At 39.2% G+C, this 18,615-nt stretch overlaps 1 protein-coding gene across 1 annotated transcript in view; it reads right to left on the minus strand.

Annotated features, from left to right (window-relative positions):
- The window catches only part of LOC123775283 (sodium- and chloride-dependent glycine transporter 1), a 53,050-nt gene that overhangs the window by 12,141 nt on the left and 22,294 nt on the right, over window positions 1-18,615 (minus strand). The window contains exons 2-9 of the mRNA XM_045770290.2: window positions 12,642-12,792; window positions 4,603-4,734; window positions 4,242-4,385; window positions 3,853-4,009; window positions 3,318-3,450; window positions 2,904-3,038; window positions 1,497-1,600; window positions 247-371 (exon numbers count right to left, since the gene is read on the minus strand). Coding sequence (XP_045626246.1) covers window positions 247-371; window positions 1,497-1,600; window positions 2,904-3,038; window positions 3,318-3,450; window positions 3,853-4,009; window positions 4,242-4,385; window positions 4,603-4,734; window positions 12,642-12,792 — 1,081 coding nt within the window. The remainder of the gene's footprint in view (window positions 1-246; window positions 372-1,496; window positions 1,601-2,903; window positions 3,039-3,317; window positions 3,451-3,852; window positions 4,010-4,241; window positions 4,386-4,602; window positions 4,735-12,641; window positions 12,793-18,615) is intronic.

Consider the following 18,615-nt stretch of genomic DNA (forward strand, 5'->3'; position numbering starts at 1 on the left):
GTTTGATAACATGGGTAAAATGAAGAGACAATTTTTGTTTTGTCAGCCTCCATTTTATGGCCATTGAATAAAACCTCCTGAAGCCTCACAATCTATTTGGGATTTTAATTTATGACTTTACTTTTGCAGAACTGATTCAAGTCACTTTTATGTATGAATCTTAATTCTAGTTACCTATAGGATACAGCTAACCCTGAAGAAGATTGAGAGGAAGATACCATTGTGGGAAGAGGCTTTACTACATACCCTGCACTGCGACCTTGTCCACCGGAAGTCCCAGCTCATGAGCCATAAACCCAATTATTCCAAAGATGACAAATCCAGAAAAGAAACTGGTAAGGCAGTTACCCAAGGAAACTACAAATGCATCCCTGAAAAGGATAAAATATATAGATATAACAAACATGATGAAATATAAGTTGTATAAATATGGTACTGTACTCTTACGGTAGCATCGTTAAAAATTAATATTAATTTGATTCATATTTTTAATTACATTTCAAATAAGAGAGAGACCTGTTATTTCCATCTATACCATTAAAAATATTTGTTTTCATTGTGAGAAACAGTTTTGAGTAAATTTTCAAACAGAAATTCCATATATGTAAAGGTTAAGAATAAATATTCCAAGTACTGTACTGTATTAGCTTGCGTTTCAGAACTACATGGAAAGTATCCCAGCCACCAGATAAGCAGAATTTTTACTGGGGGAAGTCTAAAAGTGAAAATATTCGCAACTGTTTGTACCACATCCAACCACTACTTGGTTGTGGTATAAAAACAACCAACTGTGGTACAGTTGGTTGTGCGTGGTTAACACTACTTTGTTATGCACATCAACATGGGGCAAGAAAATCATAAATCACATCAAATTTACAGATGGCAAAGATCTATAGTAAAATGAGAAGCAAAAATTATATCAAGGCCTCACAAAGCTAGCTACTGTATATGAGTTCCACAAATGTGTCCCGACTCCATAGTAATGGAATTTAAGACATTTTCCATTCATCTGGACTCTAGGAGACTAACTGTGGACCTTACGTGTGTGAGGTCGAAGCTCTATTGGCCTTGCACGTGTGAGGTCCAGGCATGACAGGACAGATCTCATTTAAACTTTTAAAATACTGAACAATTTGGAGGATGTTGATCTGGACAATTTCTTCAAAAGGTCAGATGTAACAAACAAGGAGCAACGGTTTCAAGCTCAACAAGCAACAATGTAAACTGAGAACAGGAGATGCTTTTTCACCCCAGGATTATAAACCCATGGAACTGCCTACCCACCGAAGTCATAAATGCCAAAACTGTTAAATGTTAATAATTCAACTGGAAAAGATCACGAAGGTAAATGGAGGGGGGGGGGGGGACATTCGACAAGCTACCACCTTCCTGTCCTTGTCAAGGCCACTAGTGTTAGTGGCCCTCGGGTAAATTCAGGTAAAACGGATAAGAAACATGAATAAGAGCATAAAGTGAAAGTCATTATAGCAGCTTACCTGTAGCAGTTATTGTTAAATTTGTTATAAGATGCGAGTGTTATGAGGCCACCCCAACACGGTGACAAACTGAAGAAGATCTGGATGGCTGCATCACCCCAAACCTGATGGGAAGAAAAATATTGAAAAAGGTGTTGGCTGCATGAAGCCCGGAACCAAACAGGGAAAAAATATGCCAAAAATTATGGTTATTTTATTTTACTGTACAGTAATTTCTTTATGCTCTATCCCTCTGCCTAATTTTTGTCACATTATTTGGCATTATGTGTGCTAACGATTGAATAATTTATGAGGTAGAGAAGACAAGCTCCAATAGAAAAGGCAAAAATAATTAAAAAGTTAAAAAAAAAAAAAGGATCTTCAGTATCAAAATTTCAAATTAAAGAGTACAGTAAAAATGGTGCATAATTACAACTGACATGGGTAGACATGCAAACAAACTTAGATGTGGGTATGGGATACTATATGGGACACTTAAAAATAAAGTAGAAATTATACATGGTAAATTAACAAGCAAAGAAACATTGCATATTAAATACAGAGCAGACCCTCACTATCCACGACTTCGGTATTTATGAATTTCACTGTCCATGACAGACATTTAATTCAAACACATTAAACACAAGCTAAATTCAGTATTCACCAGTTTCCAATGGTTTTCTTGTGTTTCACATATTTTTTAAGATTATATTCTTGTATTGTGGTGCATTCCAACAATATTTCAGTTCCTACTGCACCTAAGGATGCTCCCTCCCTCATCCCCGTACATGAAGAAATGAAAGGGAATGTTTACTCTTATCTACATCATAGACGAGTGTGCAAATCTACTTTACACTTCATACATTACGTACAGTAAGGCTTCATACAGTATTGGGAACAGAAAGCTTATAATTTAGCTTATCAAGGTCCCCCTAGGCTAACTATTGATTTCCCTGGGATGCAACCTACAACAATTCTCTAACTCCTGGGTACCTATTTATTGGTATGTGAACTGAGACATCAGATGAAAGGAAATGCCCAGCTGTGCATCTGTGTGCTTGTGGAACAACATTCACTGATAGCAAGGATCTGCTGTACTCTAAAAGTCCAGTTGATTCCCTGAAAGGTTCTATTAATATCAATGATTTACCGGGTAGATTATTAATGTGATCCAAGACCTGTCAAGCAATTCATGACAGTGTAGTTCTGCTCAATAATGCTCATTCTTCTGTGCAACCCCTGTTTATAGTCTTGTCCTCTCTGGCTCCTGGTGTCTATTAGTTTTAACATGGTTATCATTGAGAAATGGAAGGACTTAATTGAGACAATTATATAGTCATGGAAGCTGGCTTTAGGTAACAAGACTGAGGATTATGGAGGAGTGCCGGAAAAGCTTCAATACTGTACGATGTCACACTAGGTACTTACGCTTGCTTTAAGAAGCTTATCCCATTTAGGAGTGAGATAAAAAGCTATACCATCCATGTAGCCAGGAAGTGTAGCTGCTCGGACCAGCAGCACAATTAAGATCAGGTAGGGAAAAGTGGCAGTGAAGTACACAGCCTGGAAGCATATAATGGTTATACTGTACATTATATATTACAAATTATTTAAAAATAAATGTTTAAAATAAGATAAATATTTTGAATATGTGTAATTTTATGTAAATTTGATAAAATAAGTACAATAGTCAGTGAGGAGACATATAGTGATTTGTAAAACAGAACCTTGCAAACTTTTTTGTATAATCCTTTAAGATTTGTCCTAAAGGGAAAAATGATAACTCAATGTGTGATGATGACACAAACAACATTAAAGCAAGCCACAAGTAACATCTCTTACCTTGCCAAAAGTTTCGACTCCTTTGATAAGCACCAGATACACAATGATCCAAGCAACAAAGAGTGCAAGGACGATTCTTCCTTGGAAGCCTCCCATGTCATGAATGCCTCCAGTGATGTCCAGGACATGATTGCTAAGGAGCACAACATGCAAGATACACTTATCAGTACAGTAATGTACAGCTCTAAAAACTGTTGCTCAACCATTTTTGCTGTAAGAATAATTGCCAAAACGTTCATGAAAGAATGTTGAAGATATATTAACATTAAAATGTTTGGTTTCTGGATTATTATAATCTAAAGTTGTCTGCTAAATATTTTAATTAGCTATTAAGAGTACATGGCTTTCTAGTGCTGCATTAGTTATACAATATTAATTAACCAAATTCCACTATGTCATGGAAAATTTATATATATAATCTTTTTGGCACTTTTTCCATTATCTTCCTAGTCAGAAACTAGACTTATTAAAACTGGCAGATAAAAACTAAATGTATGACCACATGCTTTCTCTAAAGCAGAGAACTTGTTCTTACTGGAAATATTCGTCAGCAGGACTCTTGAGAGAACTGATAGACTTGTTAAGCAAGCTCCATTCTTCATGGGTCGTCATATTTGGGTATATACAGGTCCCAGTCAGGTTCATGAGTCCGCCATTTATCGTGCAATTCCGTGAACTGAATTCTCTGCAAACTGTAAATGGCAACAGACATGAAAATTGTATAATTTTAAATCAAACTACGATAAAAGTTAATCAAAGATAAACATTGAAAGTTAAGCAATCACTCTTATCCATCATGAAAAACTAGTCAGTCATTAAATATAATTAATAAATGCACCAAACATACTGTATTTCCTCTTGATCCTTTGACTAGGACTATATAGGGAGTCCCAACTAGATCTATATAAGGGCACATGTACTTACATTCTGAGCTCCAGTCTTCACCACATGAAGTCCAGGGTAGAGTGTGGGTGAAGGAGGAGTAGATGTAGTAGATTGCCCATGACAACACCACATTATAATAGCAGCCAATGTAGAGGCTGATCATGAACATAGCATAGCCAATGCCTATTAGGAATAAAGAGAAGAATAAAATAAAACATTAAATGTATTACTTTTGCATGTATAATTTTGTTTACATCATCTAAACATCTACACAACTTCTCAAAAATAGAAGTATTAAAATTTACAGTAAAGATAGTATGCTTATAAATACATTAATATTAATATTATAATTTGACAGGTGTACAACTGAATCAAATATTGTATGCTGTAATATACTCACCTTGGAAGAGAGGACAGATTTTCCACACAGTGATAGGTCCTTCTCGACCAAACTGGCCCAGGCACAGTTCAAAGAACATAAGTGGCACTCCACACAAGAATAACATGATGCAGTAAGGGATCAGGAAGGCCCCTGAAACACAAGACCCAAGAGCAATTAAACATGAGGTGGTCTAGTGTGGTCATTTTTATATTAATTTCTAGAATTACTGTGTGTCAATAAACCTATGATGGCAATCTATTATAGCTGGGCAGAAACTCCTAAGCTTCTGGTAGTACCTTGTTGACAGCGTTACTGAAATTATACTTATTAGACCAACTTAAAAAAATCATAAATTGAAATGTACTGTACAGTACAGACAAAAGTTACAGAGCAAAAAGACTGATTGATCTATTACACTTTGGCTGTATGGATGTACAGTAGTTAGTAGACTAGATTAATGTGGTAAGTGGAGTATTTACCTTATTTCTCCAGTTGGCCACAAACTGGAGTACCGCAGTGGTTTGGGGCCAACCCTTTTTGTCATTGATATACATCAATGACAGATAAAGTTATAAACCATATCATCGAATTTGCATTTGACGCTAAGCCTTATAATAAGCGATAAGGCCTACCATTATGTATAAAACCCATCCTCCGAATTGACAGTACGATTTAATACTAAGTGTAATAATTACATTTTCTTACTGTCATAAACAGTGCATAATTTCACTTATGGGGCTGTTATATTTACCCAAACCCCTCCCCAGATTTAATTCTCGTTTTCTGTTAAGACTCAGAATTTTAGAATGAAGTTTCCAACTTTAATTACTTATACACAAGTTTTAAATATCACGAATTTCTTCTTCAGGTTTATTAAACAATATAGATTTTATACAAAATTTTAAAATATCCTGAATTACTTTATAATTTATTGATATATTTTAGTTTTGTTTTATTAGTTTTATAAAACTGTAATATCAATATAGCTATAGGTTAAGTACTAATTATAATTAAGAAGCAATAAAATTATTATCTTCAATAACTAAGACGGTTAGGTGAGGTTGTGGTTTTCTATTCAGTTTTTCAGGTAAACTCAAATATTTACAATATATTTGACTACGATTTAATACTAAGTGAAATAAGTACAATTCCTAACTGCTATGAATAGTACATAATTGCACTTAATTGTCTACTTACATTTACCACCTCATTTTTGGAGGATGGGCTTATAATGATTTACTGTAAATACATAGCTCTTGAAACAGCATTCTCTGTAACTAGCTGACATTGTAATGATAAGGTATGAAGGATAGATGAAGTTGTTAATGTAATAATCTCCGTTGAGGTCTGATAAAGCCCTTTTGTGCCCTCAGTAATCATTTTTGCGATACCTCTCACAGAATGAGTATGGGGTGTGCAATAAACTATCCGCCTCCCGCGGCAACGATCAAAATAAGGTCAACAAGCTGACTAACTCCTGGGTACCTATTTATTGCTAGGTGGTCAGGTGCATGAGGTGAAAGGAAACACGCCCTACAATATCTGTGCTGCCCGGGATTCGAACTCTGAATTCTTGTTCAACTCTCGACTGAGTCGAGAACGAACCTGACTGTTCTAATGGGACACTCTTATCCACAAAGAATCCCACAATTCAAGAAATTCTACAGCAATCAATGAATGATTGCCATTTATCCCACATGACTTCCAAAAACCTATTTCCCATTAATGACATCAGTAAGCAGTAGTAAGTGGCGTAGTAGTAAGACCCTCGCCAGGCGTTTTGCGAGCGCTTTGTCCTGGGTTCGTGTCCTGGTTGGGGAGGATTACTGGGCGCCAATCCTTAACTGTAGCCTGTTTACCCAACAGTAAAATGGGTACCTGGTTGTTAAACGATTTGGCAGGTCGTATTCCGGGGAACACAGGATTATGGACTTGCCCGAAACACTATATAGAGTGCTAGTGGCTGTGCAATAATGTAAGAACTCTTGTATACACGTATAAAACAAATAATAAACCTGGGTGGGTGTGTGTAATTACCTAAGTGTTGTTACAGGATATTTTCTATCTACACTCGTGGTGTCCCGTCTTACCAACACTTTGTCATATAACGCTTTGAAACTACTGACGGTCTTGGCCTCCACCACCTTCTCCCCTAACTTGTTCCAAACCGTCTACTACTCTGTGAAAGTGAATTTTCTTATATTTCTTCGGCATCTGTGTTTAGCTAGTTTAAATCTATGACCTCTTGTTCTTATAGTTCCAGGTCTCAGGAATTCTTCCCTATCGATTTTATCAATTCCTGTTACTATTTTGTACGTAGTCATCATATCACCTCTTTTTCTTCTGTCTTCTAGTTTTGGCATATTTAATGCCTCTAACCTCTCCTCGTAGCTCTTGCCCTTCAGTTCTGGGAGCCATTTAGTAGCATGTCTTTGCACCTTTTCTAGTTTGTTGATGTGCTTCTTAAGATATGGGCACCACACAACCGCTGCATATTCTAGCTTTGGCCTAACAAAGGTCATGAACAATTTCTTTAGTACATCGCCATCCATGTATTTAAAAGCAATTCTGAAGTTAGAAAGCGTGGCACAGGCTCCTCGCACAATATTCTTTATGTGGTCCTCAGGTGATAGTTTTCTATCTAGAACCACCCCTAGATCTCTTTCTTTATCAGACTTCTTTAAAGATTTCTCACATAATATATAGGTTGTGTGGGGTCTATGTTCTCCTATTCCACATTCCATAACATGGCATTTATTAACATTAAATTCCATTTGCCAAGTGGTGCTCCATATACTTATTTTGTCCAGGTCATCTTGAAGGGCATGACAATCATCTATGTTTCTTATCCTTCCTATGCTCTCTGCAGGGGCAGAGAGAGCACTGTGCCAGGTAAGTCCACTGCGGGCTCACCATAGCCCGTGCTACTTGCCCCGCTCCTGTGCCAGGTAAGTCCACTACGGGCTCACTATAGCCCGTGCTACTTGCTCTGCTCCTGTGTCAGGTAAGTTATGAGCTCACCATAGCCCGTGCTACCTGGAACCTATTCCGAGTAGCTGAATTTATAACAACAAGGGCAGAGAGGGCTGGACTGTCCCCCAAAACATCGCTGACCAAATCAATATCACCATGATGCCAACCAAAATAATTTCGTAAATGTAAGCAGTTTAGCAGATTTGTAATCTTAATTTCCTGGCAAGATATTCACAATAAACTAAAGTAATATTACCCGGTACACTGGGCTTGCATTGCACACTCGAGACTCGACTAAGCACTGTGCATGTCAGGTGTCGATCAAGTCAGCAATAATCTAACTGGTAAGTAACCAGGAATCACGCCAGTCACTAGTGATGGGCAATAGATTATTCTGATTACTAGATGAGAGGGTACCCGCACGCGAGTCTCTCCCCCCCCTTCTCCCTCCTATTCTCCCCCATGTACAAGAATGTAAGAACTCTTTTACATATAAATACAAAAAATAAAAAATATCTGCCCCTCTTCTCTCTCTTCATCCTCCCATCCTCTACTCCCCTCCTTTCACATCTCCTCCCCTTCTTCCATTGTCCCTCTCTCTTCTCTCCACATTTCTGAAACATCACTACACTACCTACCTTTAATCACACTCACACAGCACCGCTCCTGTGCCAGGTAAGTCCACTAAGGGCTCACCATAGCCCCTGCTACTTGCCCCGCTCCTGTGCCAGGTAAGTTACGGGCTCACCATAGGCCGTGCTACTTGCCCCGCTCCTGTGCCAGGTAAGTTACAGGCTCACCATAGCCCGTGCTACTTGGAACTTGTTCCGAGTAGTTTAATCTATAACAACAAAAACATTCTCCCTCTCAGAAATTGTAATATTACGAACACGCGTAAAAACCATGAAAACTCTACGGAAAATAAATATACAATTTCAAAATTCGTGAAAATCCTAAAAGTGGGTCGTTATAGACACATTTTTTTATAAGGTTGTACAGCATGAGGCCAACCCCGACTGTCCTGTGACACTCCTAAGCCTCCCTTGTATCACCTTGAAAAGTTATGTGAGGCTAGCCCCTAGTGTCTGGCTTCCTACTTTGGGCAGACAAGATATTCTCATTTATAGATATCCTGTAATGGTAACTATCAGGGGAGTGTTAATAAAAACTTCCATTATATCTATATACAAGGATGACCCATCCACTTAGACTGCTCGGTACAGCGACGGCTTTGCTTCTTGCAGGTCAGCGTTCGATTCCCGATGGTCCAAGTAGTTGGGCACCATTCCTTCCGTTTGTCTTATCCTAACTTCTTGTCCTCATATCCTTTCCAAATGTTGTGTACTCTTACTGCCTTAACATGTTTAGGTACACCTGCATTCATGAAATCAAATATCCTTGTATCATAAGGTCAGATGTGACACAAATAAGAAGCAAGAATTTCAAGCCACAATGTAGGACTGAAAACAGATGCTTTTGCACCCACAGGGATTTTTCACCCACCCATAGAACCGCCTACCCGCCGAAGCAATAAATGACAAAACTCTTAAATATTAAAATGCAGCTGGAAAAAATCAAGACATTTGATGGGGGGGGGGGGAGCTTTGACAAGCCGCCGGCTTCTTGTCCTCGTCGAGTCCACTAGTGTTAATGGCCTTCAGGTAAATTCAGGTATGACTAACCATCCTGCAAGATGGAGATTTCTTAGCATTTTATGACTAGCCCGACACACGCACCATGTAACCCCTTCACAATGGAAGAGGAAGGCGCCGGGAATACATACATATAATGAACAAAATCACAACAAAACTGAACTGTAAGAGGAACAACAATAAAATCCAAGAAAACCACTGCAAGCAGATGTGCAACAACAACAACAACAACAACTACTACACGAAAATATGAATGTTTTGATGATCAAACCACACACAAGATGAAAAAATAACGACATTTCGGTCCATCCAGGACCATTATCAAGTCACATACGACTTGTTAATGGTCCAGGACGGACCGAAACGTCGCGCGTCTCTTCATCTCCGTGTGTGTGGTTCGGTCACCATATCTCCAGCCCCGTTATTGTGACTCATCGTCTGCACGTGAATGTTTTGTTTGTACTGTAAAATTAATTAAATCATACCAAAGGTATTAGAAAAAATACCTGCGCTTTAGGGCAAACAAATCAATGATATTACATGAGTATATATGCGTAACAAATTTCGTAGGGACGCGCACATCTGCATTCGGCCGCACATGCCCCGCTACCACATTCGGGCGCACATACTCCGCTACCACATTCGGGCGAACATGCCCCGCTACCACATTCGGGCGCACTATTCCACTACCACATTCGGGCGCACATACTCCGCTACCACATTCGGGCGAACATGCCCCGCTACCACATTCGGGCGCACTATTCCACTACCACATTCGGGCGCACATACTACGCTACCACATTCGGGCGCACATACTCCGCTACCACATTCGGGCGCACATACTCCGCTACCACATTCGGGCGCACTATTCCACTACCACATTCGGGCGCATATGCCTTTCTACCACATTTGGGCGCACATACTTGATAGAGCCTAAATGCTGTTTGTTTGCACAAACAGCAAGACTCTATCAAAGGAACAAAGCCTTTACACACAACCTGATCATCACCAGAGATATCCAGACAAACAAAATAATTGACAAATACAGCAACAATTGAAGACTGGACATTGGCGAGGCATTATATATCAAGCAAACCAAGCTCCAACTATTAACACCTGACGCCAAACTTCACTCTGCCATCTTGGAGAACATGACGAAACATACAATATACTTCCCCCATCCATCATCGAAACGTAGGAGATTGGTAAGCTGCAATGAACCTATTGGCCCATTATGAGGTGCTTCACCTTCACCTCATCCCGGTGAAGGTGAAGCACCTCACTAATGTTATATACCCGGCAGCACAAAAACTGGTAACCATTCGAACTCTGCCTTTGATAATGTTGACAAGGGTCAACGAAACATTTCGTAGCATCAGGCCAGAAAAAAATTGTAAAATAAACTTTGGATAGTTACTTTTTCAATTACCTTCTCAAGAGAAAAAAAAGAAATAGAGAAGAGTCATAATAGAATCATTGCTCTCAAGCTGTCACATTCAATAATATATGTTTACAAGAATGACTGTTTCTAAAATAAATAAATTATTTAGTATATATATATATATATATATATATATATATATATATATATATATATATATATATATATATATATATATATATATTATATATATATATTATATATTATATATATATATTATATATTATATATATATATATATATATATATATATATATATATATATATATATATATATATATATATATATATATATATATATATATATATATATATATGCAATTGACGATCACAAAACACTGATCATTTTATGCGGAAAATCCACAGAGAAATATGAAATGAGGTCGCACATACTCATGCACCTCATTTCATATTTCTCTGTGGATTTTCCGCATATATATATATATATATATATATATATATATATATATATATATATATATATATATATATATATATATATATATATATATGCGAACAAGCCTGAATGGTCCCCAGGACTATATGCGACTGAAAACTCACACCCCAGAAGTCACTCGAACCCATACTGCCAGGAGCAACGCAACTGGTATCTACAGGACGCCTTAATCCGCTTGACCATCACGACCGGACATAAGGAAGTGGAAGTAAATAACTCTTTATATATATATATATATATATATATATATATATATATATATATATATATATATATATATATATATATATATATATATATATGGGAGGGGGGAGAGAAACAGAAACAAACAAAAGAGGGGGGAGAGAAACAGAAATCTAATCTGCAGTATCGTAGGAAATATATAAACTAGTAAGCTCACAGGAAAACCAATAATATTTTCCCCGGTCTAGGTTTTATATACACGTGTTACTGACAATGTATTATTAGGCTGTCAGACTCTGAGAAGTGAACTAATATTATAAAAAAAATGGCAGCACCTCGGGGGCCTCCGTGGCATTTCTTGCTCCACTTTCCCCAGCGTTAGTTCATGACAGACAGTGTGACCCTCATTCCACATGGACAGCCAAGTATTTTTATATTATATCTAATATACATACTTCATATTATATCCAATATACATACATATACAGACAGACAGAAGACGCTAACAGCACTAAAGTGGATCACATACCGTTCGCCAGCAGCTATTACGAAACTTTGCGAAGCACAAGATCGCACCTTGAGTATGGACCTCTATTGTTTCCTCTATTGTGGGGTTCAGTCCCTGAGCCCATTATGTGCCTCCGTAACCCTTTCCACTACCGCCCACAAGCTGGGTATGGGGTACATAATAAATGAACTAAACTAACTATTGTTTCCTGCCATCATTCCTTTCTGGGTAGAGAACCACGTAAGGTTGCCTGTACTAGTTGGACGTGTCAGAGGAGCATCTTCAACACCGATGGGTGTGGGCAACGTTATAGTTATGTTCAAGGCAAATATAGTTCTGAGAGTTCCCAGTTGGCTCAACGAACAACCATGAGCTGACGGTTATCACAACAGTAGACACAACCAGCATCTGGATGTAACATTCGCAAGACTATCACTATAGCGGCGATCATTCATTCTTTGGCTGACTAGCATTTGAAATATGCCCTGTAAATAAATATATATTCGAGAAATCAAGGCCTAAATACTTACATATAAAATCTCTGCCTATAGATGGGTCCACCTTCAACCCAGCAAAATGTGAATGTAGCCAATCACTTAAGAGTACAGGCTTATAACTACGTAGACAATATCTTAACAGATCAACTAGGGCCCAGGCTTTCATAAATGCTGATATAGGATAGCTGCTCTTGGCTTATAGAATCTTTAAGAATGCTAGTCCATAGCCCATTACTCCTGAGTGTCACAGTGACACAGTAGATGTTACTAGTCACAGTGACACAGTAGTACCATTGATGTAGCTGGAAATATATTAAGAGAACCACGTAGAAAGAAAAACACTTACCACCACCATTCCTGTAGCAGAGGTACGGGAAGCGCCATATGTTGCCGAGACCAACGGCATAGCTGAGAGAGGAGAGGACGAACTCCAGCTGGCTACCCCACTTCTGGCGATCACCCTCGGCCGGCTCTTTCACCTCCATGGCCTCACAATCCTATGACGAAACAATTATTACACGTTAAAAATCTCCACAAAACTTTAATATATATTTTCACAACTGAAGCACAAATATGCATAATTCAACCGAGAGGAAATAGCATGAACAAAAACGTGACATAAAATATTGATTTATTTAAAACATAAAATAATGTTTTAACACTTTATAAAAAGAAACGGTCGCGAGTAGACCATTAAGTAGACCGCGAGTAGATTAAGTAGATCCAAACTGTCAAATCAGTTTGGATCATCTTCCAGCAGACTGTTACAGAAGAATACAAAGGTGTATGAAATTATACAAAGGATTACCATGTTTTGTAATTTTAATTTTTGTTAGTAACTTGAAATAGATCTGATTTTTATATAGTCATACTGGATTAGTCATACTGGATTCTTTTTTACAATTTTATAATATATGCCAATCGTGCCATTAGATAGGATGGTTCGAATTCCAACTTACAAAAAAAAGGACGTCATGACCCATTCCACACAATAGCCCACAATTATTAAAGTTTAGATAATAATTTTGTAGATATATCTATTACAATCTGGAGAATTCTTAAATAAATTAATTTTTTATATGAAGACGCTATACTGAATTCGATAATTTCAATAGAGGACGTGTTCCTTGCAATTTTTAATGATTCATTAAAAATGCATTTGTTATATTTGTTTAGGGAAATGTAGTGCAATGATTCGTGGAGTAAACCTCCACGAATCATGTTGTGATTTAATTTTATGTTGCAGCCTAAGCATATTGTTGAATAATCCTGCACGTGGTTCCATACGGTTTTGGTATTAATTTAAGATATCAAAATTAGCGTCGTTATCTATGAGTGCAATAGTGACGAAGCAAGCGCCGAAGTTACGCGTTTATCATGACCTGTGCAGAGTTGAAATAGTATCGCCCATTGCGCGCGTGTTGGGTTGGGGCCTCGTAGCCTGGTGGATAGCGCGCAGGACTCGTAATTCTGTGGCGCGGGTTCGATTCCCGCACGAGGCAGAAACAAATGGGCAAAAAGTTTCTTTCACCCTGAATGCCCCTGTTACCTAGCAGTAAATAGGTACCTGGGAGTTAGTCAGCTGTCACGGGCTGCTTCCTGGGGGTGGAGGCCTGGTCGAGGACCGGGCCGCGGGGACACTAAAAGCCCCGAAATCATCTCAAGATAATCTCAAGATATTGGGTGGCAGGGGCGCCTAGTTATGACCCGTTACCATGACAACACTGCTCTCTTCTTTCCCCTCGACGCCTGGAACGTACATTACGGATGAATTTGGCCTTTGGAGAGGAGGGGGATAGGGGTAATTTTCTTTAACAATTTCATAAGAACAGTAAACGCTGTTCAACAATACAGGTCTCGTACTCTTTCTCGTTGACATTACCTTAGATAAGATTTGTCAGCCTCCAGTTGTACGACGCCTGGCGCACATATCGCCTTGGGTCACGGGATTGTTAATAGACTTTTTTTTTACGTGTTCTGGCTGGTTCTCCCGGCGGGGTGACGGTGTTAGGGGGCCGGCTTGGCCGAGAGGTGCCAGGGGTTGGTGGGCTCCTGGTGTGCCCTCAGCCGTGGTGGGCGGCTGACTTATGCTCTGCCGGAGAACACTGGATAACTTGCGTTTTAGTTGGGGGCCGAGATTTTGGTTTTGCTACCCAGTGTTCTGTGTGGGGCGGGGCCGGTGCTTGTCACCCTGAGGGACTCCTGGGGCTCCCCAATCATCTGCCTGTCTGCGTTGCTTTGTCGCATGACATATTAGTTTCAAGTGATTGGCGTCACTGGTTTCGCGATTCGGCTTTGCGTTTCACCTTTCCTGGCTTCGCGATTAACCCTTAACGGGTACGCCGGGGCGCATCCGATCCCACGATGGTCGTCGCCCCTAAATCAACAACAACAACACAGTGAAGGATCCTGACGGCTATTTTGCCACCCTGAGTGTGGACACTGACCTGCCAAGCGTGCGGCGCGGGAGTCAACTACTTTAACACAGTATTTATTTGCAACAATGTTTAACTTTTTGTTTAGGTCTTTGTTAAACTCTTTAGTTCAAGGCGATTTTGTTTTTCCAATGAGACTGGACTATAATAATGAAAGCATGAATTCTCTCTCCAACTATTGTTCAGTGCAAAACTGCCTGAAATCTATGGAAAACAAATTGCACTGTAAAAACAATTTCAATGTCAAAACACATACGTGCTTATAATTTTCGACTAATTTATTCGGAAAATGCAACCCAAACACTAGTTAATGAAAGCTTCAAACACGATAAAATTACGGATCCTTAAGATTGTTTAGCTCCTGCTCACTCCATGGGCTGCTGCTGCACACTCCCGCTACCCGCTCATGTTCCTCGGTCACCTCTGCACCACCACAAATAAACAAAGACGGGTTTAGTGTCAGATCCCATTTAAGACTGCAGCCCTTCCACCACTGCCCACTGAATGAATATAGTCTGTGACACTGTTTTTACAATATTGTTGAATATACGATTGTTGCCGCCGGAGACGGCTAATTTATTGTGCATCCTGCGAGCGGTAGCGCAAAAAGGATTACAGAGGGCACAAAAGCTCTTTATCAGACCTCAACGGAAATTATTACATTAACAATTACATCTGTCCTTGACATTTTATAATTATAATGTCAGCTAGTTACAGAGAATGTGCCATTTCAATAGCTATGTATTTACAGAAAATCCGTATGAGCCGTGATGAGGGTTCGAACCTATGCGGTGGGTGTTCCCACGCATAGTTCCCATGTTTCTCATTGATACAGTCACGTTAATGTGATTAACTGTAAATATATATAGAGTAATCATTATACATTAGTGGTAGGTCACTATTCTACAATACACCAGAATATCTAAGTAAACTAAAACTGCCAATGCATTCATTAACTAGAACAGCAGTGCTGCAGGACAAGCTTCTGCTGGTTTTGTTCAGAAGTTTAAAGAAGGAGTGTGAAACAATCATAATCACTGAGGCAAATGAATGTTTATTTTTGCGGACATTCCTTGGAGTACGTCAGCAAGAAGAGGTACGCTCTGGTACACGAGCACCGGCTGCATTGCTCGAGGATTCTTAGTACTACAATGTGGACATTCCTTTCAAAGTTTACAAATCTAAAAATAGCAATGCTGAATTTGTTCCTCAATCTGTACAATAATTGTAATTACCGGCTGTTACGTATATACGAAAAGCATAGCTTCGCGTACAGTTGGCTTCGCTCTCGACTCAGAATCGGGGATCCTGGGTTCGAGCGAGAAAGAAACGGTTAGACATGTTTTATTTGAATATACCTGAGAGCCACTGACTAGTGGCGTCGACGAGGACAAGAAGTCGGCGGCTTGTCAAAGGTCCCCCATTTGCCAAAATGATTTTTCCTAGCTAGATTTTAAGTTAAATTTGTTTACATTTACGGCTTCGGTGGGTAGGCGGTTCCATGGGTTAATATCCCTGTTGGTGAAAAAACATCCCCTGTTCTCAGTCCTACATTGTGGCTTGTTAAGCTTGAAACCGTTCTTATTGTTTGGGTTACATCAGACCTTTTGACAAAATTGTCCGGATCAACATGCTCCAAATTGTTCAGTATTTTAAAAGTTTCAATGATATCCGCCCTGTCATGCAGTGTTGAGCTCACGACACACTGTACCAGAGTCCATATCTCATAAAGGTTCACAGAAAATACAGTGAGTGGCCCGCAATGCATTCAGCATTTCGAGACCTACCAGATCTCACAGAAATACGAAAATTAAAATAAAAAAATGAAAATTAACATTTTAAAACAGTTCATGAATTGGATAAGCTTAGACCCACCAATATTCAGCTTTAATTTAGTATACTCTATTTATTATGGACACCTTTCCCATCTAGTTGTAGGCTATGTTGTTAAGTCACATAATTAGTTCAGGAACTGAATCACTGTTTTTTAAGACAGTTTACATTTACGGTGAACTTGTACAGTTTACTTTGCTTACCATCCAACCTACACCCATCTAGTGGGCGTCGGTGGAAAGGTCAGTCACATATTAACTTCAGTAGGAAGCTTTAGTGATATACATGATGGCTAAGATTTTCATTCTGCATCACTTTGACACGAATTCTCAAATCTCTTCAACATCATACATTTACCACCCCATTTTTGGAGGACGGGCTGGTTATTGCTCATCAGCCCGATGGCAGCACAATTCAAAATAATATAAGAATTAGTAACTGGGCATCCACAATGTAAGCTGAATTGATAGCACTACTGGTAGCACTCGAAATTATTGACAACACTGAAGTAGACATTAATTATTTATGACTCCCTTTCCTCACTACTAGCAATAAATAGTTTAAAATCAAGTAATAATGTGCTTGTCTCAGAAGCCAGACAGATATATAAGCAGACTTAATAAGAGGTAAACATCAAAATATTGTAAATTCCTTCTCACATTGGCCTGCAGGAACATGATAAGTTGACGCCCCTTGCTAAGGGTGCAGTAAATAAGGTCAGTGTTGAACGGAATCTTGAATTATCAAATAGGTTAGCTTAGTTCATTTATTATGCACCTCATACCCATCTTGTGGGCGATAGTGGAAAGGGTCACAGAGGCACATAATGGGCTCAGGGACTGAACCCCACAATTCATTTAGCTAAGCAAGTTACAATCTTGATGAGCTAGTTACAAAATTCAGTACAAGTCGTCAAATCATCAATGGGTTCAAGATCGACCACAAGTACAGTTTCTAAATTAAGCAACTGACATATGTGGAGAGCTGGTGTCACAATTGATATGTTTGTCCTGCACACCGCCCCCCATCCAGTGGGCAGCGGTGGATAGGTTACAGTTACTTAGTTACTACCTACAGTTAGCAAACTGGGGATATTTGACTAAAATTTCTGGTAGCAGATCATTTTGAATTAAATATTTACACATCGCTCGGGGGGGGGGGGGGAGGAGGTCAGTCGTTTCCCCCTAATAGTCTTCCTGTTTTCCAATAATTGGAAACCGTAAGAGAATACCGTATTGGATAAAATTAAATATAACGGGAAAAGCTGAAATATTCCCAATACCAAATATAAAGAAAACGAATAGGAGACAGGCGAAACTGCTTTATTTAATAATTCGTTGTGTCGGGGGACAGGCAGCATGTGTGTATATATACAGTACATGTTAGGTTTACATCCAGGTCCCCCCACCCCCTGGGGTCGTATTACTGACCCTCCCCCAGGATGTAACCCATTAACAAGCAGACAAAATCCTGGGTACCTATTAACTGCTAGGTGGACAGGGACATGATGTGATAGGAAACACACCCAACCACTTCGGTGCCGCCCGGGATTCGAACCCGGAATTGTTGAGTGCGAGTCGAGAACGAACCCGACTGTACTACCGGGACCGGGACTCTCCCGATTTGTTTCAGCACTATTTTTGTGGCTCAAGGTCCGCCGAAACTCCCCGGACGGCAATGTTGGGGCCCAGTACACTGAATTCCTCAACATTAAACCAATGACGTTTACCTGTGCCAGTCACCCAATAACTTTTATATCCTAACTTTATAAACGGCAATTGCCTGTGACCCTTCCCCTACACCTCTATGGTATGGTATTTTCTAACGAGAGAAAATTTGACATTGTTCACAAATAATAACACCAGATGGAGCCACACTGATCCACTATGCTCAGCATAATGACATGAATATTAAATGTAAACTTAAGTACAAGACAAGTGGAAGGGGCTTTACTTCTCGCTAGTCTCAGTTAGGTAAGTACCAACTACTTGGCCTTGATGGCACTATTAAATTTCCCTCATTGTACACAAATTGTGTAAAGACACTTTAGAC

The sequence above is a fragment of the Procambarus clarkii genome, chromosome 10 (genome assembly GCF_040958095.1).
Source record: "Procambarus clarkii isolate CNS0578487 chromosome 10, FALCON_Pclarkii_2.0, whole genome shotgun sequence".
NCBI classification, from domain to species: domain Eukaryota; kingdom Metazoa; phylum Arthropoda; class Malacostraca; order Decapoda; family Cambaridae; genus Procambarus; species Procambarus clarkii.